Raw genomic sequence first — 27,826 nt, forward strand, 5'->3', positions numbered from 1 at the left:
TTAACCGTACTAACTTCAAGTGGTCATATCCCATAGAACTGAACGTAGGCTGTGGTAGACCACAACCATAAATAACCTCTATGAGCAGCTTATTTTTGTTTTGAAGTTTGGACAACATATATGGTAATATTTCAAAATATTTGAAGGCTATAGGCATATCTAGCATAAACGAGGGTATAAATCCTGGTTAGGTGCCAGAGCACAAGTTTCAAGAAATCAAAACATCTGATCCAAAAGGGATTTTAACATCAGCTAGAACCCCATTTCCTACATCGTTCAAGCGGATGCAGAAACCCCTCCATTACAAAGATTGAAGCCATACCAAATCCCAGAAGGAATAAAGGTGTTGTAATAAAATGTGACAGACTTGGTATAATAGCCGTACACAGTCACACTCTCTGGCTTCCAACCGTCAGATCCACTCCTGTAGAGGTACAGATAGCAAACCTGGTATGTGCAGGGACCTTCTATTTGAAATGTATCAGTAGAACAGCTCTCAAACGTCCTTGAGTATGGATCATCCAGCCTTGGTGCATACACCTAATCATTCAAGCAACAATCATTTAACCAAACGCCCCTTACCAATTTCATGATTCCACTAATTAAAAAGGGTCTGAGTGAAAACATACGAGCAGTTGAGATCTGAATTATTCATGGAATACATTTGTACGGGAGGCTAAGATTAAATAGTCAGAACAGTCAAAAAGATCTTTAGCAGCCTTCTTTTCCTACTGATTTCATTTTGGATCATTAAAGGGCAATTAATGAATACATCTGGGGTTGGGGTTCGTTCAGTATGTTAATGATCATAGACAAGCATACCTGGTTTCCATAGGCATCGCCAAATGCAAGACTAATTTGATCTCGTGTATAGGAAGTTGAAGAACAGCTTGTCCTTATTGACACTGAGTAAGAGCAGCTCCCCGCATTCTATGGATGAAGCAATATAAAAGACTTATTTTAGACGTTATAAAAGTAAAACAATCCATACAGCATGGGCTACACCATGAAAAAATGGACACTATTTGTCTTTTCCTTTATGCACTTAGCTAGCTCTAGGAAGATTTCCTGGAAATTTCATAAACAGGAAACTTGTAACACTGAAGTTTCCTAGCAAGATTTGCTCAAAGAAAACTCTCACTGACACAATCCTATACTTAGAAGATGTTTTAAGCTATGGGGAAATGGATGTTAATTACTTGTAGCAACAGTTATGTGTGCTGTTGGTAGAGTGCCAGACTCTTATCAAACCTTGAATACCAAGAAAAAAGTCTGGGATCAGTTGGAAAAGAACTAGAATCATACCTGGGTAGCATTGATCTTGAAGGATTTGAGAGGGTGAGGCAGTGGAAGGATTCTCGTAGCGTCTGCTAAGGCGAAGAAGATGAAAGTCAAGGGGAGCAAAAAGATCGCTGCTCTGATCATCTTCCCAAATACAAAATTTTTCTAAGAGAAAATCTAATATCTGGGTAGCAAAGTTAGAAGTCCTACTTGATAATAAACAACTAATTGAGCTTTCTAGTAATGAAGGGTAGGTCAGTCTTTTCAGGTAAAAGAATAATTATCACATAACATAACACTGTATGCTATTGTAAACTTTTAATTGACTTAAATCCAATAATCCACCAAATGTCTCTATTTTGCCCTCCAATATCTTCGCCCTTTGTCACCTAACTCGCCCAGTAGGACTGTAAAAGTCTATTAATTAATAAAGTTCCGAAAGACACAATGACGATTGACGAATAATCCCATATTGTTTATGTGCAGATGTTTCCGCCGTTCATTTTATCTACCAGAAAAAACACCCTAGAGATGAGTGCCCAATACAGGGTTTCAGAAGTTTTCTTCATTGTTTGTCTGATAAATCTACTTGGCATATTCTTCATTGTTTGTCTGATAAATCTAGTTGGCATACTTGTCTTCGCTCCTGTCTGGATAGCTGTCTCTTTCCCCAATGGAATCAAGTTAAGTTCTTATTTTTTCCATCCCATTTTCCTTTTTTTTTTTCCTCAATAAGTATGAATTAAAACTACATTCTTTTTTAATTTTTTTTTGTTAGATCTAATAATTTTAAACATGATAAAAAAAATAATAAAAAAATAACTTTATTTAAAAAAATCATATATAAATTTAAGAAAAATAAAAGATTCTTTAGCATATGGTTGATCACATAGATATGAATTCGCATCTAACTTTCAGATAGACAACAAAATGTTAAATCTTGCGCATCCAACAGAAAGAGGAAGCACCGTGGTAGAGAGCAGTAGTTGAAAGCTGATTTTTTTTTTTTTTGGTGGGGGGGTGGGGGGAGTTTAAAAAGATGGTTCAGTGGCCTCTACTATCAAAAAAGATGGTTCAGTGGGGATTTGTATGACTCCACGACGAATTCTGGATGCCATTTACATTTACAACCTAAAAACTATGAGGCAACCGTCCAACTTGTAATATAATCTTTGATAAAAAAAATTAATTTTATGAATAATGCTTAAATTATAGTAATATGATTAATATAATATTTAAATTTTAAAAATATTTAATTTAATATTTAAATTATAAATGTAATAATTAATGTGATATTTAAAAAATTATTTTTTTATCTTATCATCATTTAAAATTAATTATTTTAAAATAATTATTACATTAATTAATAAATTTATAAATTAAAAATCACATTAAAATTTTAAAGTTTAGATACCACATTATATATTTTAATATAATTTAAAAACTATTTATATTATTAACCCAAAACAAAACCTCATTATATATTTTAATATAATTTAAAAACTATTCATATTATTAACCCAAAACAAAACCTCATTTTGAAGGGCGAGTGCATGAAATTTTCGCATTCTATTTTTTACCTGTTCAGTTTAATATTTATCTTCTATATTTATCCATAGCCCTTTGGCTGATTAGTAGTATTTTTAGTTTTTTAATAAAAAATTAAAAAAAATACTAAGTAAATTTTGTTTAAAATTTTAAAATTTTATATATTTATTTTAATAGTTTGTAAAAATATAATATAATTTATTAACTTATGACAATATATATATAAATATAAATTTGACAGTTCATTGAATGTAAATTTTAAATTAAAAAAAAACATTATTATATAAAATTGATTTTATTTGCTATTAATGAAAATTTTAAATTTTATAAACGAGATTAATAAATTAATACATAATAAATGAAAGATATGTCAATCTTTTAATTTTGTGTATAAAATTACAAAATAAAACTAATGATAGTGCATAAAAAACGAAGTTATAAGGTAGTACTACTCTAATTTTGAGGCCCATGTTTAGAGATGGCACTAGATCCATTTCCTTTTAGCCCAAACTCCCGTAGAGGTCCACGCTGTCTCCCCATGTACTCAACTCAAAATGGCAAAACCTAAACCCCAAACCCCCCCCCCTCCCCCCTCAAAGCCTAAACGACCACCACCGTAACCAGCATATAGCAATGATGAGCTCTCTTTCAGATCCCTTCTAACTTTCCCGGTAAACTTATATTCTTCATGCTCTTTACTTTTGATCAGAGCAAGGATTTTTTTGGTTGTTTTGGTATACTTCGTGCCTGCTAATCTGTGTTTTTGGGTGTTCTTGTTTCTGGGTTCTTCATTTTGTTCAAGATAGTGCATTTGATTCTTTTATCAACGTCTGGGTATTGTGTTTTTGAGTATTTTTTGATGATGGTGCCTTGAGAAAAGGGTTTTGATATCTGGGTATGGTTCTGTTTGATGAAAGTCCTTTTAGAGTTTTTGTTCATTGGCCGGATTCATGTTTCTGGGATTCTCAATTTTCTTAAATTGTTGAACAATATTTTGATACATTGGCGTCGTATGGATGAAAAGATATCAGAACATGTTATCTCTGCGACCAATTCGCAGATTTTGTCATGCTGCTTTTGCTTCTGGTTCTGCTGCCATTGCATCAAAAACTGATACTTCTGCAGCTTTCTCAAAGCAACCATCAAACATAATACCTTTACAAGAAAGTGCCCTTTCCAAGCTTAAAGCTGAAAGAGACCCTGATAAGTTGTTCGCTTTATTCAAGGCTAATTCCCACAATAAACTTGTCATTGAGAATAGGTTTGCATTTGAAGATACAATTGATAGATTAGCCGGGGCTGGCCGCTTTGATTACATTGAGCATTTACTTGAGCACCAGAAAACTCTTCCACAGGGTAGACGAGAAGGATTCATTATGAGGATTATAACGTTGTATGGTAAGGCTGGGATGATAAAGCATGCTATGGACACTTTTTATGATATGCATTTGTATGGATGTAAGAGAACTGTTAAATCATTCAATGCTGCACTAAATGTTTTGATTCAAACTCGTGATTTAAGAGCTATTGAGGCATTTCTCACCGATGTTCCACCAAAATTCATTGTTGAGTTGGATACATATACAGTCAATATAGTTGTCAAGGCATTTTGTGAAATGGATTTTCTGGATAGAGCATATTTGATAATGGTACAGATGGAAAGGCTTGGAATAAAGCCAGATGTCATTACGTATACAACACTCATTTCAGCATTCTATCAGAAAAACTGGTTTGAGATGGGTAACGGGTTGTGGAATCTTATGGTGTATAAGGGGTGCAGACCTAATCTTACAACTTTTAACGTTAGGATCCAGTATTTGATTAATAGGAGACTGGCATGGCAAGCTAATGATGTGATGCGTTTGATGCAGAAAATTGGGATAGACCCTGATGAGGTTACTTACAATTTGGTAATCAAAGGTTTTTGCCAGGCCGGTTATCTTGAAATGGCTAAAAGGGTTTATTCTTCTCTAGAATGTCATAGCGAGTACAAGCCCAATGTTAAGATTTACCAGACCATGATTCATTATCTCTGCAAAGGAGGGGAGTACAATTTGGCCTATACAAGGTGTAAAGACTGCATGAGGAAGAATTGGTTTCCAAATGTGGATACTATTCATTCACTCCTCCAAGGTCTTATGAAAAATGGGCAACTGGGCAAGGCTAAGATGATTATGACATTGGTTAGGAGTCGGATACCACCCTTTTCCTCTACTCAATTGGATTCTTTGCAATCTGTTTTATCAAAAGACTAAATCAAGATGACGGAATGAAAAAGGATCAGTTTGATTATGTAAAAACACAGCTTAAAAGAAGCTGATATTTCTTTTACCCCATGCAGTTGTAGTTTCATGAAACAAATTGGAGATAGATTTTTATGGCTAGCATCAAAGCAAACACGGATCCCATTTTTCTTGAATTAATTTGTTGTACCACCTCTACAAGTCCTTGATGAATGAGAATTCTAATGCATAGCAGAAATCAAAATTCTCGTAAGTCCTCATGCAATTACTCTCTCTCTCTCTCTCTCCCCTGATTTGTTTCATTCTGTGCACATGGAGCTCCTCTGGTTGCAACTTTTATTTTCTTTTTGTAAATGAAAGATGCTTGCTAAACTGTTTTGCACTTGCAATTCCATTTTTTTTTTCTCAATGAAGCATGCATATGGTGTTTGACAGTCCATAACAATGAATTGTTATCTTTGTTTTTGCACCTTGTCAACATAGAATTGGCAATTTTTCGTTTTAGGTTCTAAATTACATGAACCAAAATTTGTCTTCAGTGCCTGTGGATGTATGTTTTCATATGTAAGTTTTCATTTTGGTCCTTAATAACATCCTGCTCTGTACATGATAAATTACCTGAGCAAAATTCCAAGTTTTGATGTGTTGAACTTGGATTCTGAGGTGTTGACTTAACGAAATGTTTCAGCTTCAATGATGAAGGATAGAATGGCCATGGAAAGAAGGAAAACTCTTCTGAATTAGATATGATCAGATGCTAAATCAGTGAGTATCCCATATTATTATGATTTTGGGTTAAGTGGCAGGATGTGCTTGGTTAAGTCATATCACTCTTCTCTAAAGAAAGGTGCATAACCGAGCAACTAAGTTCCATTTTACCTTTTGTATTGTGCAGGATTGGGAGGTGCACTTGGAGGCTTTCTCTATTGATGTTTGGTGTTGGCCACTAAATTGTTAAAGAATTTGAGGTTGGTTTCTTGAATGAAGTGCATTTCAAGGCTCTAAGAAGGGTTCATTGAAAGAATTGGTAAAGGGTTCAGCCCCTTAAGTTTCTCTCAGTGAGATTGCAAGACGGGAAAACATTTGGGTTTTCCTTCAGTCCGACAGTGGGTTAGGCATGAGATATTGTCACAATTGTTTGCTTAGTGTGCTTGGCAGTAGTTTTATGGGCTGGATGAACGATATGGCTTTTCGTAATGCTTTGTAAAGATTAGAGAGAGCAATCCCACTACTATAATATCAGAATGGCTGGTTTTCCTTTTTTTCTTTTTTTAATAGGAAAAAGTTGTAGATTTGAGGAGCTTGTTCTTTGTATGCTTCCATGAATGAAACGTTCATCCTTTTGTTTTTATCCTTATTTTTCGGAAAGAGCCATACACTCTTCTTTACTTCAAAAAAGAAAAAAAAATTGCATTGTTGGTATCATGGAAATAGAAAGGCACTAACTTTAAGTTTAGGTCATTAAAAGTTCTGAATTTTACTATGACATTAAGAACTTCAGAAGGTAAAATTTTCTCTTGAGAGGCAAAGTTTTCCAACATTCTTGCTAGAAGCCGAAGTGCAGAAGAAATTTGAAGTTAAAGATTGTGGCTCCCCAAATGATCATTATTTTAAACCCCATAAAACCCCCTAATAAAACTCACATCTCTTTTCTCTTTTCCCTTCTCCTCCTCCTCGTGTCTAAATCCCTTCTCTCCGGCATCAAACCTCTCCACACCCCAAAATGATGTCCTCCTTCACCGTTTCGCGTCCCACCCCACCTAAAAAACCTCATCAATGAAACCATCCAAATCCTCAAAACCCACCCCATAATGGCCTGATTCCTTCGAAACACGTTTCTATGATGACGAAACCCGCGTTTCTGAGATTGCCCATTTCGTGTTTGATCTAATACACGACGTTGAATTACGTATAAAGTTCTTTGATTGGGCCTCTAAAGAAGAGCCCAAGCATTTTCCCCTTAATGGGCTGGCTTATTCTTCTTTTTTAAAGCTTTTAGTGGGATCCAAACTGTTTTCCAAGATCGAAACCGCGCTGGAAAACATGAAAATGGAAGAAATAAAGCCTACCCATGAAGGTTTAAGCTTTGTTATGCGCGTCTATGCGGATTATGGCTTTGTTGATAAAGCTCTTGAAGTGTTTTATTCCGTGGTTAAGATTTATAACTCTGTTCCTAATCTGTTTGCTTGTAATTCGTTGCTTAAATCACTTGTGAAGTTTAAAAAAGTTGTGATCGCCCGTAAAGTGTTTCACGAAATGGTTGTAAGAGATGGCAGTGTTGATAATTATACTCTGTATAATGGTGAAGGGTTTATGTAACATAGGGAAGGTTGAGGAAGGTGAAAAATTGATTGAGGATAGGTGGGGAAAAAGGTGTGTTCCGGATATTGTATTTTATAATACATTAATTGATGGGTACTCTGCTAAAGGTGATGTTGAAAGGGCTAATGAGCATTTTAAGAAGTTGAAAATGAAGGGGTTGTTGCCTACATTGAAGACTTATGGAGCTATGACAAATGGGTTTTGCAAGAAAGGGGATTTCAAGGCAATTGATAGGCTTTTCAAAGAAATGAAAGAAAGGGAAATGGCTGTTAATACTCAAGTTCATAACACTATTATTGATGCTCAATATAAGCATGCTTTTGAAGTTAAAGTGACAGACACTTTAAAGCAGATGATTGAGAGTGGATGTAAACCTGATATTGTTTCGTATAGCACTTTGGTTTATGTAAGGATGGGAAGGTTCAAGAAGCTGGTCAGCTTCTGGAGCAGGCAACAAAGAGGGGATTGATACCTAATAAAATTAGTTATACCCCTTTGATACAAGGCTGTTACAGGTTAGGGGAACATTTCTAGGCACTGGATTTGCTGATTGAAATGTCAGAGAGAGGACATAAACCTGATTTAGTTGCTTTTGGAGCTCTTATCCATGGACTTGTTGCAATGGAGAGGTGGATGCTGCATTAACAGTTAGACACGGGATGGTTGAAAGGGAAGTTCTGCCTGATGCTGGTATATATAATGTATTGATGAATTGTCTTTGCAAGAAAGGAAAATTTTCTAGTGCTAAAGTCCTCCTTGCCGAGATGCTTGACCAAAATGTATCCCCTGATGCATTTGTTTATGCCACACTGGTCGATGGGTTCATCAGGAATGGCGATATCCATGAGGCAAAGAAACTGTTTGAAACCATGATTGAAAAAGGCATGGATCCTGGTGTTGTGGGATACAATGCCTTGATTAAGGGTTTCTGCAAATTTGGAAGGATGAAGGAAGCACTGTTATGCGTCACTAGAATGATAGAAGCACATGTCACTCCAGATGAGTTCACTTTACAATTTTAGATGGTTACATAAAGCAGCATGACATGATTGGTGCGCTGAGGATGTTTGGACAGACGGTGAAAAGAAAATGCAAGTCCAATGCGGTGACATATACCTTTCTGATCAATGGGTTTTGTCAAAGTAGAGATTTCAATACAGCGGAAAAAGCTTTTAAAGAAATGCAATCTTGTGGTTTGGAACCTAGTGCAGTCACATACACTATACTTATTTGGAGCTTTTGCAAAGAAGGTAAACTTGCAAAAGCAGTCTTCTCTTTTGAATTGATGCTGTCTAACAACTGCATGCCTAATGATGTTACTTTCCATTATTTTGTAAATGGCTTCACAAACAGTCCAAGTGCAATTCTGGATAATCAGTCTTTGGAGAAGAAGTCTCTTTTTCTTGAATCTTTTAATATGATGATATCTGAAGGATCTGCTCTAAGAGCTGCTGTTTATACTCTATCCTCCTCTGCCTTTGCCAAAATGGAATGACTAGAATTGCTTTGCAATTAAAGGATAAAATGGTGAATAAGGGATTCCTTCCTGACTCTGTTTCTTTTGCTGCCTTTCTACATGGCATTTGCATGGAGGGAAAATCAAAGGAGTGGAGGAACATGATCTCCAATGATTTAAATGAAGAGGAACTTCAAACTGCTTTGAAGTACTCACAACTTTTGAACCAATTTCTACCTTATGGAATAACTTCTTAGGCATTACTTATTTTGCAGACGTTGACTAAACACTGCAGCTACGAAAACCAAAAGGAAGATCTCATATGTAAAATACAGGAGTAAAAGTCCAATGCAAAACACCTCATCTGGATTTACTAGAAAGACATATGGAAATGAAAATAATATTTAGCTGGCTTCACATGTGAATTGGTGGTCTTAAATGAGGTGGGGGTGGGTGGTTAACTGCGGCTTTCACCGGATCACTCAATACGGAGAAGATTTTCTTGGCAGTCCTTGAAAATTCATTTTAGCTCCAAAACAAGTAATGACAAGGTGTAAATCAGGTAGTGAGTTTCTTTTTGTTGGAAGCTTAGGATGGATACGGGCAATTGTGGGTTAATCTCTCACTAATGGTGCTTGTGCAGGCAGGCCGACTGTAATTACATTCTATCGAACTCATTATATACAATGACAGGTTCTGAGGCAGAATTGACTTGGGGGTATCGACCAGGATTTCATTATTTGACTCTTAATACGAGTGTAATCTTGAATGCGTCTATAATTAGTCCTTTACACTACAGAACCAGTTAAGCCGCAGGTTGGTACTTTTATAGTTGTTAAGCCCATTACAGAAATCTGACTTTTGAAGTAGTTAAATAACTAACTGCTAAGTAAAATATGAAACTATTTTATTGGGTATTCAGTCTAAATTAATATGTTGATATTTTGATACCATGCGGAATTTTGATTATAAGAGACACTGGTTTAGATTTAAATTCATAGTTAAAATTGTTAATTATTTATTTGACTATTTTATTATAGAGGCAAAATGTTTTTTTTCTGATATATGATAAGAAAGTTCTTACCATATTGTGCCACTATAAGATGCATGGATTTAGTTGGCCGCATGACATTACAACTTGTGTCTGTGATTTCAAATTTGCAATATACAGCTACATTACAACTTGTGTCTGTATTTGGCTGTATATCAACCAATCCATCTAATTAAATACCCACTTTATTGTGTGCTTGTCAAGATAGCTCATGAAAAGTGATTTATATTTAAACGATAACTCTGCATTATATTTGATTGTCAAGATAGATCATGAAAAGTGATTCATGTATGCATAAACTCTGCATTGGCCAGTATGTGAGAGTATTCAACAAATTGCACGTCAGTTTTTTGATAATTTTGATTTTGGGAATTGCAAGTCAAGAAGATGCTTTCAAGTGTTGAAATATTTAAAATTAGTATCAAACTATGAGCTTGGCTGGATCTTGTGGAGCCTCATGAGGAGAAGGCTCCTGTGCAGAACTTTGAACCTAACAAATGGTTTCATAGCTGCGTATGGAGTTTGATTTGGCTAGATGTACACATCTCGCCCCACTTTCATTACCATTTCCTTTTGTTTTTAGTTATCAAATAACTGAAGACGTAAGGACTTTCGATTTTTAGATATCAAATATCTGAAAAAAGTATCATTAATGAGTATAAAAGCTATTACCTCTATCATAAATCACATGTTATCTAAGGATCAAAATTTATGTTAAAAAATGTTTTGAATAATGCAGCACTAATTCCTTCTTGAAAAAGTGTCCTAGAAAATAGCCCATCATGCAGCTTAGAGCAAAACTGTACTTACATTACTTATAAACAACATAAATGTCGTATTATGTAACGTAGATAACTGCATGTGATCTCCCACATGATTTCTGTCCTTATATGTAACAGCCTAAAATAGTTATTGCTAAAGTTACTGATATTTCCATCTATCAGCATCTTTATTACACTTCTAATTTGTTCCTGCATATATGTTCTTCGTACAGAGGCAGAAGCTGGTACTTTGATCTGATTTTACACATGCTAGCTACTATCTCAAATCCTGCAGCATGTCATCAATCATCATGGTTAAATTCAGAGACCTAAATCCAGTATAGGTTTGTCTGCTTTTTTCAATTAAGGAAAAGAAGAAGATAAAAGAGGAGGGATTTACTGTATATATTCAATGTTGATTTTCCTTCCATGATGTGCAATAGCTACAAAAGCATCCCTGGACAGCATAATTGTAGAGGGGCATGGTGTGACAGGGCAGTAATCAACCACTTTGACATCAATTGTTCTACGCTTGCATGGTCTCTTGGGACCGCTCAGGCATCTTAATCTGTAGCGCCTCCCACAAGCAGCACCGTTATCCCATAATCCGTCGCTAACAGCTACAAAAAGATTACCTGGTGGAAACTGTTCTTCTCTATTACCATCACATTTAGTTGCTGCAAGATCGAAAGGTGTAAAGAAGATGAATTGTTTATAATTCAAGTCTTGAGTTGTTCTTCCAACAGGAGAGTGTTTGAACGCAGTAAAAAGAAGAAAGAAAATAAACTCACGTATATAGGGAGGGTTATAGAATGATGCAGTGCCAATATCACCATGGACGAAGTAGGCTTCTTTGCTTATCATTGCAGCAATCACAATTGCCAATACCAGGAGTGCCATTACCTGAGGCGAAGAATAAGAAAAACTATATCAATGATGCCTTGTGCCAAATCTTCAGCTATGTGCAATTCAGGTTCAGGTTCGTTTCACTCTTCAACTTTTGCTCCTGTAAGAGAAGTTTTCTTACCATGCCAAAGTTGGGAGAGAATATATATTTATATATCTTAGTAGGAAACTTTCATCTAGAACAATACTTGATGTGATGCTATAAAGGAACATTTAAGGTCACGTAAACGCGTTTAAGATTACCAAACTTGTATGTACAAGTAACTTGATATCTTGGACATCTTTGGTTAGCTTGCGACATAATCACATTCATTGAGGCTTTCAGGTTGACATGTAGCCATAGTCAATTTTAGAGTTGGTTTCCACCTATAAGGTACAAAAGTGGTTTATTTCATTGCATTTTGCTTATGTTTATCTTGACAATTCGTTCCAGATTGCGGTTCTGGTTCGCTTTGTTTGTAAGCATGCCAATTTCTTTGTTGTTTTCAGATTCGCCCAATATTTTTGTATGCAACTTTACAAGATAGTGATTTATCCACTTTCAGTAAAGAATAGATTTGGCAAAAAGATTATTCGGTAAATGAAATTAAATTCTGCACTCACCAAATTTATAGCACAAAATACTTTTATCATAAATGTAAACCACAATAATTTTTTTTTATATATACAAATATTAGGTTGCAACTTGAAAATAAAAGAAAAAATTGTAAATATTGAGATTTAAATTTTAAATTTGTTATATATCACTTATTATAAGTGATTATATAAATAAATTGAATTAAATTTTTTATTTAAGAATTGTTTTTCTTCATGGTTTGACTTTGATGAATAGGGAAAAGGTTTGGATGAATACGAAAAGGCTTTGTTTATGGTATGACGTCGAAGAATGCTAATTGGCAATGCTTGAAGAACTTGCTACAATTGCTTGGAAAGTAAGGGATCAGGTTTTGCTTATTAAAAGGAGTTTGTCTAATCGCCTAGCAACTGTTGCTGGTCCTTTTAATTATCCTTGACGTGGTTAGTCATTAATGACAATAATTAATTAAGTTTTGAAAGCAAAGAAAAGTAATTTTATATGGTCAGCAGTTCAAATTGCAAACACATCCCATGAACGAGTCGAAGCAGTCTTGTTCCTTCTTCCAAATTTTCCATGTTAAGTTTCCGTATGTTTCTTAGTCTAATGATTGAGTCAAGGGGACATTGCTTCTTGTTAACCTCGTGAATGTTTTTAAAATTATAATAAAATATTTAATATAATATTTAAATTTAAAAAATTTTAATGTAACACTTGAATTATAAATCTATAATTAATGCGATTAATTTTAAAAGATATTAGTAATGAATAAATACTCATTCAAATATCATATTAATTAACATATTTATAATTCAAGTATTATATTAGAAAATTTTGAAAATTAACATATTTAATATTTTACTATAATATAGGGATTATGTATAATATTAATTTTTTTAGACTTGATAATTCATGTGTTTATGTTATATTTATTTGAGTTTAAATTTATGTAAAGTACAAAATTATCATATCACAAATTTTGTCAACACTTGATATGTTAAACATGAAATATATTATTTTTGTTTTTACCAAATTTATATGTGATTTTTATAAAAATTGTAAATCATATCATTTTTATATTTTTGTATAATTTTTATATCATATCATAATACCGTATTTAAAATTATCAAATATATAATTTTTTTTTAGTTCTTAGAAATGAAAATAGAATTTGATTTCAATTGCGAGATAAAATCACCTGATTAAAATTATTTTATTTAAGTGCATTTTCAAAGATCAATTTTTTTTATTGCTTATTAAGCCCAAGTTTCTCTCAAGCTTAAAGGTTTTGGTACAATTTACAGCTCAGAGGGGAAAACTTGATCGAACCCCCAAGCTCTTGGAGACCAATGAGCATTGAAACTTTAAGACAAATAAATGAATGATTCGCTTCCAAAGGAACTTCAAACACAAGCAATCCAATTTCTAGATGCTTTCTGCCAGGAATTTTTTTTTTCTAGATGCTGACATGGGAAAATGACACAGTCAGAATGGCTTTAATAAAATACCTTTGAGGATCAAAGGAAGAATCCAATAGAAGTGTTTTACGTTTAAATTTCAGAAAAAAATTTCAATAAACCCAGCTAAAAGGGTTACAATTATGCAATAGAATTTCATACAAAAAGAATACCTAGAAAAAAAAGTTAACAATGAATCATCACAAAAAGGAAAAAGAAAACTAGAAACTAGAAACTATAATTTGGATTCACAAAAGCAGTCAGGCAAGGCAGACCCTCGTCCCATGATAAAATCATCTTTGTGAACCTTCCATAACGCTTGCATCAACAGCTTCCCTTCCAACCCTTCAGAAGTAAACTCGGCGAAAGCTCTTCTGCTTAAGAAAAGAGTTTTGTACAATCCTTTAAAAGCTCGCATTGCCGCCACCATCTTATCCATGTTTCCGAAGTATGTAGCCATGTAAGAATCACTGTTTATAGATACATAATAATCCAATGCAGCTTTTGTGTTCCCATGCATGCTTTTGAAATCCTCACCAGTAAGCAGGGCCGACTTGGTAAATACATTGGTATAAATAGATGTTAAACCTTCAATCTCCATTAGTCCATCCCCAGCTGCAAGGTAAATATTTGTGTTTGTCGGTATAGAAAGTGCTTGAAGTATAAAAGCTGTCTCATTAGGTGTGAGAGGACATTTCCCCCTTTTCCTCCAAATGCGAGCTGCTTCTCCAGTCCATGGCTTTCTATCATCTCCACCTGCAGCTTCAATGGCTTCCATCGAGGTAGGAGAAAGACCTGAGTACTGACACTGGCTATAAGCTACCATGTCTGGCTCAAATCGAAGGTGGAGGGAGAGGAAAGGCTTGGGTATGGCTTCCAGAAGCTCAGTAGCCTTCTTCTCCAAGGATTTGGTCAGCCTTAATGCACTGTAACAGGCTTGACAAAGGGCAACTTTTGCATATTGAGGGTACCTAGAAGATGTCATAAAAAAAAGATACTCTTCATCTATGCAATAATTCTATGTAAATGAAGTGTGAGAATTTCTGAAAGAGAAAAAGCAATACCTATCCCTTCTTTGGCTCATTGCTGGCGTGAAAGAGATGTAATGATATTTCAACAAGGATGGAAGAACACTTTCGATGTAATCAAATTGACCTTTCCGTTTACTACAATCTACTCGATAGGGTTCTTTTGATGATATCTCTGGTGGCAAGTCTCTGACAAGTTCAACAAAACCATTCATCCGTTTTATGAAGTAATTGACATCAAATACATCTGCAAAGCCACTGTGGTGAAAGCAAAGAGTTAAAAAGATGTTATCTACATAAAACAAAATGGCAACATAAACACGTTTGGTTATCATTAAGCACTCTACCATAGGAAACTTTTTGGCTACACTCACATGATAATAAATTAAATGTAATGCTAAACGAAAAGAAGCTGTTAACAACTACTAGAATCATGATTGTAATATCTATGACCAAATTTCCAGTACATACAAAGCAGTATATACTGATAGATTTGTTTATAATTTAAATATTTAAAAGGAAAAAAAAGCATATGGGACATATCATAACAATTTAATTAACATCCGTAGGGAAGTGTGGGCACTATGAAGAAACAATAAAGCTTCAGTAGCACTTAAATCATTAACATTATGAATTTATGGTAGGACAGTTAGGTACAGGTTCAATTTTCCGAAGTTGATCCCTTAACAACCATTTGCAAATTTTCTAAAGAGAATCGCACAAGCACTTATCAACCTAACGACAAACACCAATGTGATAAAGAAAAAGGAAAGTAGGGATGATAGCAACGATAAGATAGGGCAAGTGGTGGTGTCTGGAAGACATGACTTATAACACTAATCCCCCCAGACTACCGTACAAGCAACAGCAGAAGCATTTGTTAATCGGGTATTGCTTTGGTTTTATTTTACACTCAATTTTTCTTGTAATCTTAACTTCAATAAGTAGATTCAGAATTATTCGAACTATATCACTAAGGGTATTTCCACTACAAGCATGACAAAATTAGCCACGATTATAACATTAATGTCTTAACATGTTTGAAAATATTCAAAAAAGATTCAGAAACTACAAGGCCCTGAAAACAAGATAACCTACTCACTGCATTTCGATTACCTTGATTCATTCCAATATGCAGCCACCTCAAACTTTGGCAACACCAAAGTAGCATTTAGCAGACGTGCAATACCAACACCATCACAAAACTGCCCTCACCATGAAAACATCTGATTTTTAGAGCACATTAAAAGATTAAAAAGAATTACAATAACTGTGCACTCACATCTCTTCTCATCTGATTGAGGCCGCCATAGCAATCCACACGAATATACCCATTAATCTTGGCTGGTAGAGCTGCAGGATTTCAACAAAAAAACCAATGCAAATGTCTGCACTGATAGCCAATTAAAAAAATTGACTCAGAATATCAAAATCCAAACAAAAGGCTTTAACCTAATGTAAACCCCCACTTCCCACACTCTTTTAAAACTTTAACACAACTTCACAAAATGTACCCCTTTCCCATATACTTCTCCCGAATCTACATCAAACAAATCAATGAACTTATGTCATTAAGCCATATGATATTAGTATAATCCAAATATTATTTTGATACCGACTACAACAATGTTTTCCTATCTTTTACATGAAAAACTAAAAAAAAAAAAAAAGAAAAAACCATTTCTCAAATACTAAAAATTCACTCCTTTTCTTACTCCCTTGGCACCTAACTCATTAAATTATACATACATACATATATATATATATATATATATATCCTCCCTTCACAAAGAATAATCTTATTCCAAATACATCATTGAATTTCCCCCCAAAATCCAATAAAAAACCCAATAACCAATAAAGCTAATGCAGGAATCATCAAAGGAATATAGTAAATACTAACGGGTTAGGCGAGACTGAAGCCACCAATTGCAAGGCCTCCATTCCACAATTCTCTTCACACTCCATACATCCGATTCGGCACTGCAATTTTGCCAAATCAACAAAGATTCATAAATAAATTTATCATATATATAAAGAGAAAATAAGAATCCAAAGAGAGTAGATTGATCGGTAACCTGTTGGGAAAGTTCGAAGAATGTGAAGGCTGCAAAGACGGCGTTGAAGGAGAGAGTAAAACGACGGCCCAGAAGAAGGAAAGTGTCGAGATGATTACGAACAATGGCTGGACCCTCATTTCATAAAAATTTTTTTAACTATGACTTTTAAACAGATTCAACTGGGTTTCGAGAAAAAAAAAATCAAAGAAAAAGATCAGGTTTTAGAATTTTTATACAAAAAATGTAACACCATTGAGTAATGGACTGAGTTGATAACTGATGTCGTGTGGACTGTGGACAGATTTCGTTTTAATGGTTCGGATTGAACCGAAGTTTTAGATCACCGGTTTTTTTTCCTATTTTTAAAATTTTAATAGATATCACGTCACTGTTACACACTAGAAAAGCAGTTTAAAATTACCCCCGCTGAAAGGATAAAAAATTTTTGAATAAAAATTTAATAATTATTTAAATTTTTACTATTTTATTATAATTAATTTAATTCTTAAAATTTATTTTCATCGATTAAGATCTTGTTACACAAAAATTAATTAACTTTCAACATCAATTTTCATCTAATCAAGAGTTCAATTAAAATAAAAATAAATATTTATAAGTTTAATTGGATAAAAAAATATGCTTAATGGATCAATTTATCTAAAATAAAAAATTCATAATTTAATTTATTGTAATAAAATATTAAATCCTTAAATAAATTTTGAATTAACCTTTGCCATTACTCTTTAAAAAATATAGTGAGATACCAATGATACCAAATGGTTCATGCCATGGTATAAAGCTGCAACCTCACAAATTAAGTGTTTGGGATTAGATTAAGCTTGGAAATTGTATGAAGAAAAGGTTGGACATGAGACCCTTGCTAGTGATCCAGATCTCTGTTCCGAAGTAGCTAAAATGGTAGTTCCAGAGTGCGATGGACTGCCTCTTGTAGTAGATACAGTCGGTCGTGCCAAGGCTTACAAGGGGAGCCCCCAATCATGGAAAATGCAATTGCTAAATTGCAGCAATCAACACATGAGAAAATGGGAGGATAATGACAAAACTAGATCATGTCTCTTGTATTGCAGTCTATATCCTGAGGATTATATAATTCTCAAATCTGACTTAATCATTGTATTTTTGAGGGGTTTTTGGTTGAGTTTCACAACCTAAGTAATTCATCAGCTCAATGTGAACAAGTGAAGATGCATGATGTGGTTGGCGACATGGTTTTATGGATACATAGCGAATATGGGAGAAGCACAAAACAGTAAATTTTTTGTGCGATCAGGGGCTCAGTTAACTGCAGAACCTGAGATTAGGGAATGGAAAACTGTCGAAAGAATATCATTGATGCAAAATAAAATCAAAGGAACTAGTTGGAAAGCCTGAGTGTTCTGCTCTCAAAACTTTATTTCTCAACCAGAATTTTTTGGAGGTTGTCGATGATGGATTCTTCAACTCTATGTCGGCTTATAGGGGAATATGGATCTACAGGAATTACCAAAGGATATTTCAAGCAGAGGCTGACCCAAATAGGAAAATATGATGTCCATGACACCCAATAATTAGAAAACAAGAAAATTTGTAGTAAATTTCTTTTTTCTGAATACCATTTTCATCAATAAAATTAATAAATTCGTTACAATTTATATATATATATTATAAATGAACATTTTCAAATAAAATCGGCTACTAATTTCAAGATTGATTTCACTAGTATGTCTCATTAATCTATCAGGATTGGTATAAGAGAATTGCCGATTCAGCTGAAGGCCTTGGAAAACTTGAAATATTTGGTCGTTTAAATCTCAAAAGAATCCCACAACAACCAATATCAAGTTTTCCAAAGTTGCAAGCATTCATGATGAGTTCACCCTCTGATGCTTCAGTAGAAATTGTGGAAGACAATGTGCTATCAGGTGTTAACGAAGGTTTAATAGAGGAATTAGAAGACTTGCAACATTTTGAATATGCTTTTAGTATGGAGAGAAATGGAACTGCATTCAAGAACTATTTCTCGCCTTTTAATACAACAAAGATTTTGCATTTAGAAGCAATGGAGAGTCTAGACATGAAGGTGCAAACCTTGTGGATTGCAAGTAAGACATGCTTTAACAGTAGTAACGTTCGGATGCCCCGAAGTGAGGGACATGAAATGGCTTATTCATGTTCCTAATCTGAAATCTCTTAATGTAATGCACTGCAGAAAGGTGGAAAAACTAATCAGTGAGGAGAAGCCGAGTCAATTTAACCAGTTGAGGGAGAAACCGAACCCATTTACTGTGCTGGAACACGTTGACATAAGTTACCTACTAGAAGTGATAAGCGTTTATTGGGATTCCTTACCCTTCGCGCATTTGACCCAATTATATGTATCTGGCTGTCCAAAGCTGAAGACGCTGCCGCTAAAGTCTGATAGTGCATATAAAGTAAATCTTGTCATCAAAGCAGAGGCAGTGTGGTGGGAAGAGCTTGAATGCGAGAAGTGAGGCCACAAGAAATGTTTTTCTTTGTGAATGAATGGTTGGATCAAGCTGCAAAAATATTGTATCCTTTATATTTTTTGTTATTTGAGTTCAAATCTATTAAGAGGTTGTGGAAAAGTAATTTCTCGTTAATTCATTAGCTTTCACATAAAATTCACATAAATAAATTTGTTTAAACCAATACAAAAAAGGAGGCAAAATCCAGAGGCCCCTTAGTTCTAAATAAAAAAATGTTTTTCTTCCCCATTTCAAACAGGTACAAGGCTGAATACCGACACAACTGAAAAGGCTTCAAAAGGCAAAGTAATGTGTTTCCTTCATGCTCTCCTGTCAGGTCAAAGTATTGCAATGTTTGGTATAATGCAACTGTATGCACATAGGATTTTTCATCCAAAGTGGATCCTTTGCTAATTGAAGTGAAAAATACAAAACAAAACCCATGCACATTTGTTTTAAGGTTAAAATTTAAGTGTTTGCCATGTTGTCCCTTAGAACAGGTGTCCCAATATTTTGTTAATAAAAGCAAAGTTCTTCTACTTTTACATGTTGCTTTGCTTTAAAACTACTTTTTGTGCTATTCTCAACTAGGATGAAGATTAAAATTTTCAATTTAAAAAATATATATATACTTCTTGAAATGGTTTTTGTGAAGAATTGGGTTTCCTTTCATTCTCCATTGTTTTGCTGCAATGCTTACATTCTAATTAGACCTGAGTTTTGCATTTCAGAAAAGAAACCACATTTTGCTTGCTTCAATCCAAGTCCTAAAATGCACTTCCTACATATTTCCAACATAGACTGAGTGCATTATGATGTAAGTATATGCGCTCGACAATAGCATAAAACTATTTAAAGCTAAGCTCTATAATATATATATATATATATATATATATGAATGTAAGACTATCTGACATGAAATTAATGTGAATCTTTCTTTCAATAGTTTGGTTTTCAATTTCAATTGATCTAATTTTTCTTCAACATGTACATGAATACTATGACGGGCAAAACAAACTTGAACTTGAAAATCTGTCAAAAAGGTCTAAACTCAATTTGACAAAAAAAATATATTTAAAAAGATTTAATGGGTGTGCCAAGCTCCCCTGACTCCAGGTTTTAGAAGTTTCACTTAGATTTCACCTAATTTGATCAGTGAACACCTATCCTATTTACACGCATTTATATTAACATTAAAGCTTGAGGAATCAATGTAATATAATATAATATAATAACATTGTTTTTGTATGATCAAAATTTTGATTTTTTTTTTTTATAAATCCAATAAAAGTTTTTGAAGAAATTTCTGAAGCTGTCTTGAAAGGGAAAGACGTTTCTAGTAACACTTTGACAGTTAAATTCATGGTTTCAAACAATCAATAAAAAACAATTAATAAAATTCTAGATAATACTTTCATGTTAGTAACGATATATATATATATATATATATATTTTACATTGAAATCTCCTTCACTGTCAATCAATTGCATGAGTTGTGCTCGTTTCATCTCCAAAATCAAGAAGATTTGCTTTTCAATTTCCTTTCGATTGAACACTACATGATTTTTTTTTTTTTTACTTCCTTTCGAATTTTTCTTGTATGGATTTACATCCCCTTTCCTTCTAAACCCCACGCCTTATCTCGTATCTTCTCCCTACTTCCTTCAATCTTTGTTATTTTGTGATGTTATCATCCAGTTACAAGAATGATGAAGTTGGACTAAAAAGCAAAAAGGCTTGAGTTATAAAAGAAATTGGCAGCAGAATACCAAGTGAGCTTAAGGAGCTGTGGCTTGGAGTATAACGACGTTGTTGAGTAATTTAGGGATAAAGAAGTTATCGATTAGTTACATTGAGTAATTTAGGGATAAGAAAGTTGTTGATTAGTTATGTATAGTCGTGCGATAGTCATGTGAGTAATTTAGGTAAAGAGCTATAAACATGTAAAATGATCATTTCAACATCATGAATGAAAAATATGACTGAATTCTCTCTTAACTTCTCTTTCTTTTTTGATCTAATCTTTTCTCTTTTCTGATCTAATCTTTTCTCTTTCCATCACTATCTATTTTATCACAAATAATGTGATGTTATCATCCAGTTGCAAGAATTATAAATTTAGGCTAAAAGGTAAAAAGGCTTGGGTCATGAAGAAAGTTGGCAGCAAAATGCTATGTGAGCTTAAGGGAGCTATCACATCAAGTATAACAATGTTGCTAAGTAATTTAAGGATAAGGAAAGTGCTATCATGTCAAGTATAACAATGTTACTATGTCATTTAGAGAGAAAAAAGTTGTCCATGCTGAGTAATTTAGGAATAAGGAAGTTGTTGATTAGTTATGTATAGTCATACAATAGTTGTAGGAGTAATTTAGGGAATGAGCTATAAACATGTAAAAAGATCATTTCAAGATCATGAATAAAAAATATCACTGAATTCTCTATCAACTTCTTTTTCTTTTCCTGTCTAATCTTTTTTCTTTCCATCACTATCTATTTTTATCATAAATTAATATCAAAGCCACATAAATCCAAACATCTTGGGAAAATACAGAAAGCAACCATCATGGAAGAAGGTACTTGATATAATGTCTTCCATTATCAAGTTCAAGCATTGTAGAAAAAAATGAAAGCAATGCGAGACACTATTCCAAAATAGTGGGAGGTACAGAAGAAAAGAATTAAGGCAATGTTAATTGAGAATTAGAAGGCCCTACTAGATGAAATTAAGAAGTAAATGCAACAGGTTATAGATTTGTTAAATCCAAAGGCAACATCATAAGCTTAATCAAAGTCAGAAGGTGCAGCCAACAACAATAGCAACCAAATCATGATCATTTTTTTTGATAAAAAAAGATGGTAAATCTCTTGTTGTAATCACTATAATTGGTGACCAAGGAAAATATATCTATAAGACCAATAAACCGAGATAGTTAGTTAATACTTAGCCTGAGTCTAGTAGTAGTATTTTTCATGGTAGAACACAGCAGTGCAAATATCATGAATTTATTAAGGGTGGTAACCTTTATACTACTATGAATGCATATACCCTAAGACCTAAGATTGAACTGCCCAATTTTTATAAACATAACCCTAGGGTAGATCAAGAAATGTCAGAAGTAATTTGCTATTTTTTTCATTTTAGACCATCAAAAATTAGAAATGGCAGCAATGTATTTGTCAACAAATTTAAAAACTTAGTTCGATGGTTACATCATGTAGAAGAATACAATGACTTGTCAGAGTTTGCTCAATGCAACAAGTTTTGCAATAAGACTTACTCAGATGTGATAGAAGAATTTAATAAACTAGTTTAGAAAAGCACAATAAAGGGCTACCAATAGAGGTTTGAGGAATTAAAGCTATACATGCTTTAGTTTAACCCTCATCTAAATGAAGAATACTTCATTTCCAGCTTTGTGAGTAAAACTCAGGGTCAAAGCTAATGTATTTACTGGTTTAATTGATGTCTACAAACAAGCTAAGCTATAGGTAATCTCTAAATTATGTTTTGAACATGCTACGAACATGCTATATAGGAGGATTATACTGTGCTTAAGTCCCAATTCCTTTATTTTGATCTTTAGGGATTAGTATACATTCAATGAGAGGGTAAAGTGATGTTATCATACAGTTGTAGGAATGATAAAGTTGGGCTGAAAGGTAAAAAGGCCTAGGTTATGAAGGAAGTTAGCAGCAGAATGCTAAGTAAGCTTAAGGGAGTTGTCACGTGAAGTATAACAAACTTACTGAGTAATTTAGGGATAAGGAAGTTGTTGATATTATGCATAGTTGTGTGATAGTGGTGCGAGTAATTTAGGGAATGAGCTATAAACGTGTAAAACGATTATTTCAAGATCATGAATAAAAATATTACTAAATTCTTTCTCAATTTCTCTTTCTTTTTTGGTCTTATATTATGTTCTTTTCTAGTCTAATATCTTATCTTTCCATTACTATCCATTTTATCACATTTTTTTTTTCAAAAACTCCTTCCTAAAATAGTACGTACCACCTATTTGACAAAATTTCCCATAGAGCCGCACTAAGTCTCCACTGCTTGTAGCAGTCATATACTTGCATACCTTAATTCTTGCACCCTTTAATTTTTTCCAAGCTTTTTATTTGGCTGTTGAGAGCTAAATTTAGAAAGGGTTGAAATTGGCATGAATTACTTGTCTTGTCAAATATGTTTTTAAAAGTTGTTCTTGTATAAACCTAGGTTAATCTAAAGATGCTATCTAAGAGGAAAACATGAAAAATTTTTAAGTAGCATTCTGTAAGCCAGAAATACCAGTAACATTAGCATTCCAATAAAAATTTTTAAGGTAAAGAAAATTTTGAGGTCAAAGATACAGGTTTGCCAGTTTTAGAAATGTTAAAGGATATTGGGTATTTACTTGAAGCTTTGGATGGTATATGGATTGGTACTTATAAACTTAGACTTTTCATAGCTAAAGAAATATCTAGTGTTGCAGACCAAGTTCATCATGCAAGGACTACTAAGGTTAAGGAACCTAGTGGTAGGCCTGAGATCTATTTTAACAAATCTTATGCAAAAGTGGTTAAAGGTGTAAGGTAAAAAAATGTAAATGACTCTAGCAGTCTTAAAAAGAGTTTGTCGGAATCTAGAATAAAACAAACATTGATAGTTTTTGCATGGTAGAGGAAAAGGTTAATAAGAGTTCAATTTCTATTTCTTATGGTATTGTGTACAATCATATTCAAGTCTCTTTAGACAAAGGGTCTTTAGTTATCAAAATCAATCTAGATGAGATACTAAAAGCTTATGTCTTAGAAAATTAAAAAAGGATACATAGAACAATGAAAAAGAGTTATCATATGAGAATTACTCAGTAGAGATGGCTAATCACGTACAAACTTGCCTTTGATTGATGATAAGCAATCCTTTAATGGTGTGAGGTCTTTGGATATACCTAATATTGTTCCAATACAAGAAAATAATCAAAGCCTTGATCTTATGGTGAGTAGTGAAGAAGGATTTATTGAGTGTAATTCTAATTGTGATATGGTTCCAAATTCTTGTAAAGTAGCGTGAGAGCTTAACAACATTGGTGGTTGTCTTGAATTAGTTGAATGTGGTAATGATGAGGTGGTAATCAAGGATCAAATTTTATTAGAAGATTGGTTGAGTTCAAATCCTAAGAATTTACTTGAGGAAGTAAAGAAGGAGAAAGGAATATGTCCAAAATGATCAGGGTGAATTAGATAAGAAAGATGAGGAGTATGGTGTTAATTATGAAGACATCAAAGACCATTTTCATTTCTCAGATAGGAAGATTCTAAAAAGGTCACAAAATCAAGAAAAAGAAATGGAAAAACTACAAATGGAGTAGGAAGAAAGTTTTGAAAATCTTATTGTGTGCTCACAATCCCTTTATTACCCTTGAAAAATATAACAGCATCTCAGATAATGATATTTAACGGGTAAATTTGTTTCATAAAGAAAAGGCTATCAAAACTTGAGAGCTTGGAAACGGCTCGAGTTGTCATTTAATGGTAATGAAGAAATTATTATTGACAAGTTAATGGAAGTGGAATGGAGGGATCTTGATGATAATGTTACCAATTAGTTTTCAATGGTTGTCACATGGTGGTTTTGCATTGTATGTTGGGGTGATTGATTCTATCATCGACCGATCGTTATTCGCTGTCTATCTCTAAATTCATAGGTATATATTTTCTTGCTCCTATGATTAATTTTTTTATATTTTCTTTCAAAAGTCAAGTGTGGTGAGCTCTTTTATAGTTGGTCATATTTTAGATTCTTGTTTTGGGTCTTGATTGCTCTTGGCTATTATCAAGAGCTAGTAGGGTACTTTTCTTTGATTTACATCTAAGTGTTCTTTGATACTCAAATGAGTTTGTATTGATTCTTTGGATCTTGTATTTGCTAGTCTAGACTAGCTTTGTAACCTTGTGGTTACTTCAATAAATTTTGGCTTAGCAAAAATAAATAAATAAATAAATAAGGTAACAATTTTTTTTTTATTTCCCAATTTCATTACAACTTAAAAAAAAAAAAAAAAAGGAGAATCTGCATGACAAATGAAGGGATATAACTGAATTTTTTTAAAAGGGTTTTTAAGATAGACTTTTAAAAGATAAAAAACTTTAAAAAATAAATGGACATTTAATAAATAGGGATGGTCGAATAAGGAAATGGAAGGGATTTCGTCATTTTCTTTGATTGAACGAGTTAAACTCTTCAGTCTTTTTTTTTTTTTTTTTTTTTTATGAAGGATGCAGTATGATTATGACGAGTGAGAAGCCAGATCTATTAAGAAAACCAATGATTATTGTAATTAAATACTCTTTGGTTCGAACATCCCTATAAGAACACTAACTATTGAAAGATGAAACGAAATAAATGTAATAATCAAGAAACAAAGGGAAAAAGGTTGGATAAGGTAGGGAAAGGCATCTCCAATCCAACAAATCCAAAAATCACTATTATTTAATGCTTTTTTGTGTTAACATCCCTAAAAGTAAAGACCCATATGTTAGGCTTTAATTGTTTCTATTTGAAAAGTTAAAAATGTTTTCTTAATTGTAGTATAACACAAATTAATTGTATTAAAATTTTAATATATGAAATCTTTTGAGAAAATTATGGGTTCAAATAAAATTATATTAGATAATTAGTTAAAATTATTTGAACATCTTTATTTTTTACTTAATTTACTATATCACAAATACAATTTACAACTTTTAAATTAGCTCACATCCAGATATATGTTTTATATATTGAGACAGCTGACTGAAACACTAAAATAATATGAAAAAAGAGGCTGAAATAAAGCACCGATTTTAAGCACATGCTATAATTATCTTTGGCTAAACCATTTTTGTATCTCTCCTCATTTTTAATTCTTTGATTACAAAACTTTAATTAATTGGTAGTAGTTGTTGGTTAGGAATAAATTAAGAAAATAATTAGCACGGATCGTGAAATTAGTGTTGTTTGTCTGCATGTCATGACCTAATTACATCATTTCCTATACTTCCTTCTGTCATATTGCATGCTGACAAAGATAAACGTGGATACAAGCAATGACAGTAATTATTTGCAATCACCATCGTTTCCATGATAAACGTGTATGTAATGTTAATGTCTGGCAAAAATGAAGGGAAATGAACAAAAAAAAGTGTGAAGAGAATAGAAAAAAAAATGTTGGTTTTCTTTTTTGTATTTGAGGAGGGAAAAATAAACAAAAAATAAAAATAAAATTGTAAATAAAATGATTATTATTATTATTATTTTTTTACTTTTTGAAAGATTGAATTTAGAAAGACATAAAATCTATAAATGAATCCATTCATTTTTTTTCCTTTAATCTAAGAAAAAAATTATAAAAAGTTTTTTTCCCCTTTTTTTTTCCATCCCACCATACAAAATGTAAAGTAATGACAAATTGAGAGTACACATAAAAGTTGTTTTTATAAACTATGAGTAATTAAATTCCCATCTCCCTAATTTGAATGTCCAATTTTATAAAGTATTTATCACAATTTGTACTTCAATTTGATGGAAAGGCTGAATACTAGCTCGCCACTTAAATTTGATGTGTGCACAATTTTCATAGTTGACTTTTGAGCCCCTTGGCTTATCCATCTATCATAGAAACAATTCTCGTGACTAGCAATAATGGATCTTAAAAGTAATAAAGAAAAAAAAAACTTGCTAATTAAACTTTGAATCAATGGCACGAATATTTTAAAATTTTGAGATTATAAATGGAATATTATTTTACGAATTTGTTTTAATTTTATGTTAAATTTATTTAATAATTTTTTATATATATGAATAAAATATTTATTATGATTGTTTATAATTTTATAAAAAAAAATCAATTACTAGTAATTATAATAGTTAATTATTGTTAACTAGATATATCCAAATTCAAATGAAAACTTTAGAAATCCTCCTATTGCATTTCTTTTCAAAAAAATTTTAATTTTTTCGTTTTCACTTAATAAAAAATTTTTACGAAAGTGTCCGCACGTTTATCTAGAAAGGGCAACATATTTATCTATTGTTAAAAAGGATTTAAATTCCTTTTTAAATAAAAGAATTCACCAAAAATAAATTTCACATCAATAATTATGTTCTTTCACGTAAAAAAATTATATTCAATTTTACATATCAAATTATATAATTATTTTTAAATATGATAATTAATAGACTTGAATTTTAACTCATAACCTTTGTAATTTTTTTTTAGATTATGATTTTTTTATTAAATAATTATATAAAATTTTGTATATTAAAATTTTTATGATTTTTGATAAATAATATATTCTATTCTAAAAAAATCTAATATCTAAGATTATAAATCTTACCAAAAAAGAAAGAATAAATTTTTTCATTAAAAAAAAAAGGAATAAATTTTGTAGAAAAAGGCAACTGACAAAGTTACCCACCCAAGTCCGACAAGAACCCATATCAAGTACTTACGTGTCTCTGACCAGAAGAGCTTTGTTTGGTTCTTGCCTTGGTGGTGCTAATACTAGTCAGCACGTGGTGTCGACGTGTCAGAGTAATCCACATTATAAGACACGTGGCTTGCGTGAAGAGGTCCCCCTTGCGTCCTTCCCGCTATACATAAACCCCAATTCTTTTGCATCTCTC

At 32.8% G+C, this 27,826-nt stretch overlaps 3 protein-coding genes and 2 pseudogenes across 8 annotated transcripts; 2 read left to right on the forward strand and 3 right to left on the reverse strand.

Annotated features, from left to right (window-relative positions):
* Positions 1 to 37: 37 nt before the first annotated feature.
* LOC111280983 (embryo-specific protein ATS3B-like) lies at positions 38 to 1,486 on the reverse strand. The gene is made up of 3 exons (XM_022868540.2): positions 1,306 to 1,486; positions 823 to 930; positions 38 to 540 (listed from the first exon to the last, which is right to left on the reverse strand). Exons 1-3 carry the CDS (start codon positions 1,423 to 1,425, stop codon positions 277 to 279), a joined length of 492 nt encoding a protein of 163 aa, XP_022724275.2. The 5' UTR covers positions 1,426 to 1,486; the 3' UTR covers positions 38 to 276.
* Positions 1,487 to 3,396: 1,910 nt separating this feature from the next.
* LOC149510720 (pentatricopeptide repeat-containing protein At1g80150, mitochondrial pseudogene) lies at positions 3,397 to 5,325 on the forward strand (annotated as a pseudogene).
* On the forward strand, positions 5,183 to 9,107 carry LOC111280395 (uncharacterized; annotated as a pseudogene). The gene is made up of 3 exons (XR_002689027.2): positions 5,183 to 5,321; positions 5,761 to 5,837; positions 5,968 to 9,107. The product of XR_002689027.2 is annotated as an uncharacterized LOC111280395 (transcript).
* Positions 9,108 to 10,690: 1,583 nt separating this feature from the next.
* Positions 10,691 to 11,816, reverse strand: LOC111280396 (EG45-like domain containing protein). 3 transcript variants are annotated; one of them, XM_022867745.2, is made up of 4 exons: positions 11,690 to 11,816; positions 11,454 to 11,565; positions 11,063 to 11,339; positions 10,691 to 10,951 (listed from the first exon to the last, which is right to left on the reverse strand). In XM_022867745.2, the coding sequence occupies exons 1-4, from the start codon at positions 11,690 to 11,692 to the stop codon at positions 10,945 to 10,947; spliced, it is 399 nt and encodes a 132-aa protein (XP_022723480.1). In that variant the 5' UTR covers positions 11,693 to 11,816; the 3' UTR covers positions 10,691 to 10,944. The 3 variants fall into 3 exon arrangements, with proteins under 3 accessions (XP_022723480.1, XP_022723481.1, XP_089612957.1); XM_022867746.2 differs by lacking the exon at positions 11,690 to 11,816 and having other exon boundaries at positions 11,454 to 11,683; XM_089756831.1 differs by lacking the exon at positions 10,691 to 10,951 and having other exon boundaries at positions 11,059 to 11,339.
* A 1,894-nt stretch (positions 11,817 to 13,710) lies between these two features.
* On the reverse strand, positions 13,711 to 16,938 carry LOC111281354 (O-fucosyltransferase 13-like). 3 transcript variants are annotated; one of them, XM_089757161.1, is made up of 6 exons: positions 16,706 to 16,938; positions 16,531 to 16,610; positions 15,910 to 15,980; positions 15,744 to 15,832; positions 14,664 to 14,885; positions 13,711 to 14,570 (listed from the first exon to the last, which is right to left on the reverse strand). In XM_089757161.1, the coding sequence occupies exons 1-6, from the start codon at positions 16,822 to 16,824 to the stop codon at positions 13,835 to 13,837; spliced, it is 1,317 nt and encodes a 438-aa protein (XP_089613287.1). In that variant the 5' UTR covers positions 16,825 to 16,938; the 3' UTR covers positions 13,711 to 13,834. The 3 variants fall into 3 exon arrangements, with proteins under 3 accessions (XP_089613287.1, XP_089613288.1, XP_089613289.1); XM_089757162.1 differs by having other exon boundaries at positions 15,910 to 16,020; positions 16,706 to 16,762; XM_089757163.1 differs by having other exon boundaries at positions 15,910 to 16,015; positions 16,706 to 16,753.
* Positions 16,939 to 27,826: the final 10,888 nt, after the last annotated feature.

Source organism: Durio zibethinus, chromosome 28 (assembly GCF_047325235.1).
Source record: "Durio zibethinus cultivar Kanyao isolate XHJ-2024 chromosome 28, ASM4732523v1, whole genome shotgun sequence".
NCBI lineage: Eukaryota > Viridiplantae > Streptophyta > Magnoliopsida > Malvales > Malvaceae > Durio > Durio zibethinus.

Coding starts and splice junctions, on each gene's coding strand:
- LOC111280396 (XM_022867745.2), bottom strand. Junction 11,340..11,453: donor CTATAACCCTCCCTATATAC/GTGAGTTTATTT, acceptor TCGATCTTGCAG/CAACTAAATGTGATGGTAAT.
- LOC111281354 (XM_089757161.1), bottom strand. CDS start 16,824: ATGAGGGTCCAGCCATTGTTCGTAATCATCTCGACACTTTCCTTCTTC. Junction 16,611..16,705: donor TCTTCGAACTTTCCCAACAG/GTTACCGATCAA, acceptor GCAAAATTGCAG/TGCCGAATCGGATGTATGGA. Junction 15,981..16,530: donor GCTTCAGTCTCGCCTAACCC/GTTAGTATTTAC, acceptor GAAATCCTGCAG/CTCTACCAGCCAAGATTAAT.
- LOC111280983 (XM_022868540.2), bottom strand. CDS start 1,425: ATGATCAGAGCAGCGATCTTTTTGCTCCCCTTGACTTTCATCTTCTTC. Junction 931..1,305: donor TCAAGATCAATGCTACCCAG/GTATGATTCTAG, acceptor CTTCATCCATAG/AATGCGGGGAGCTGCTCTTA. Junction 541..822: donor GCGATGCCTATGGAAACCAG/GTATGCTTGTCT, acceptor TTGAATGATTAG/GTGTATGCACCAAGGCTGGA.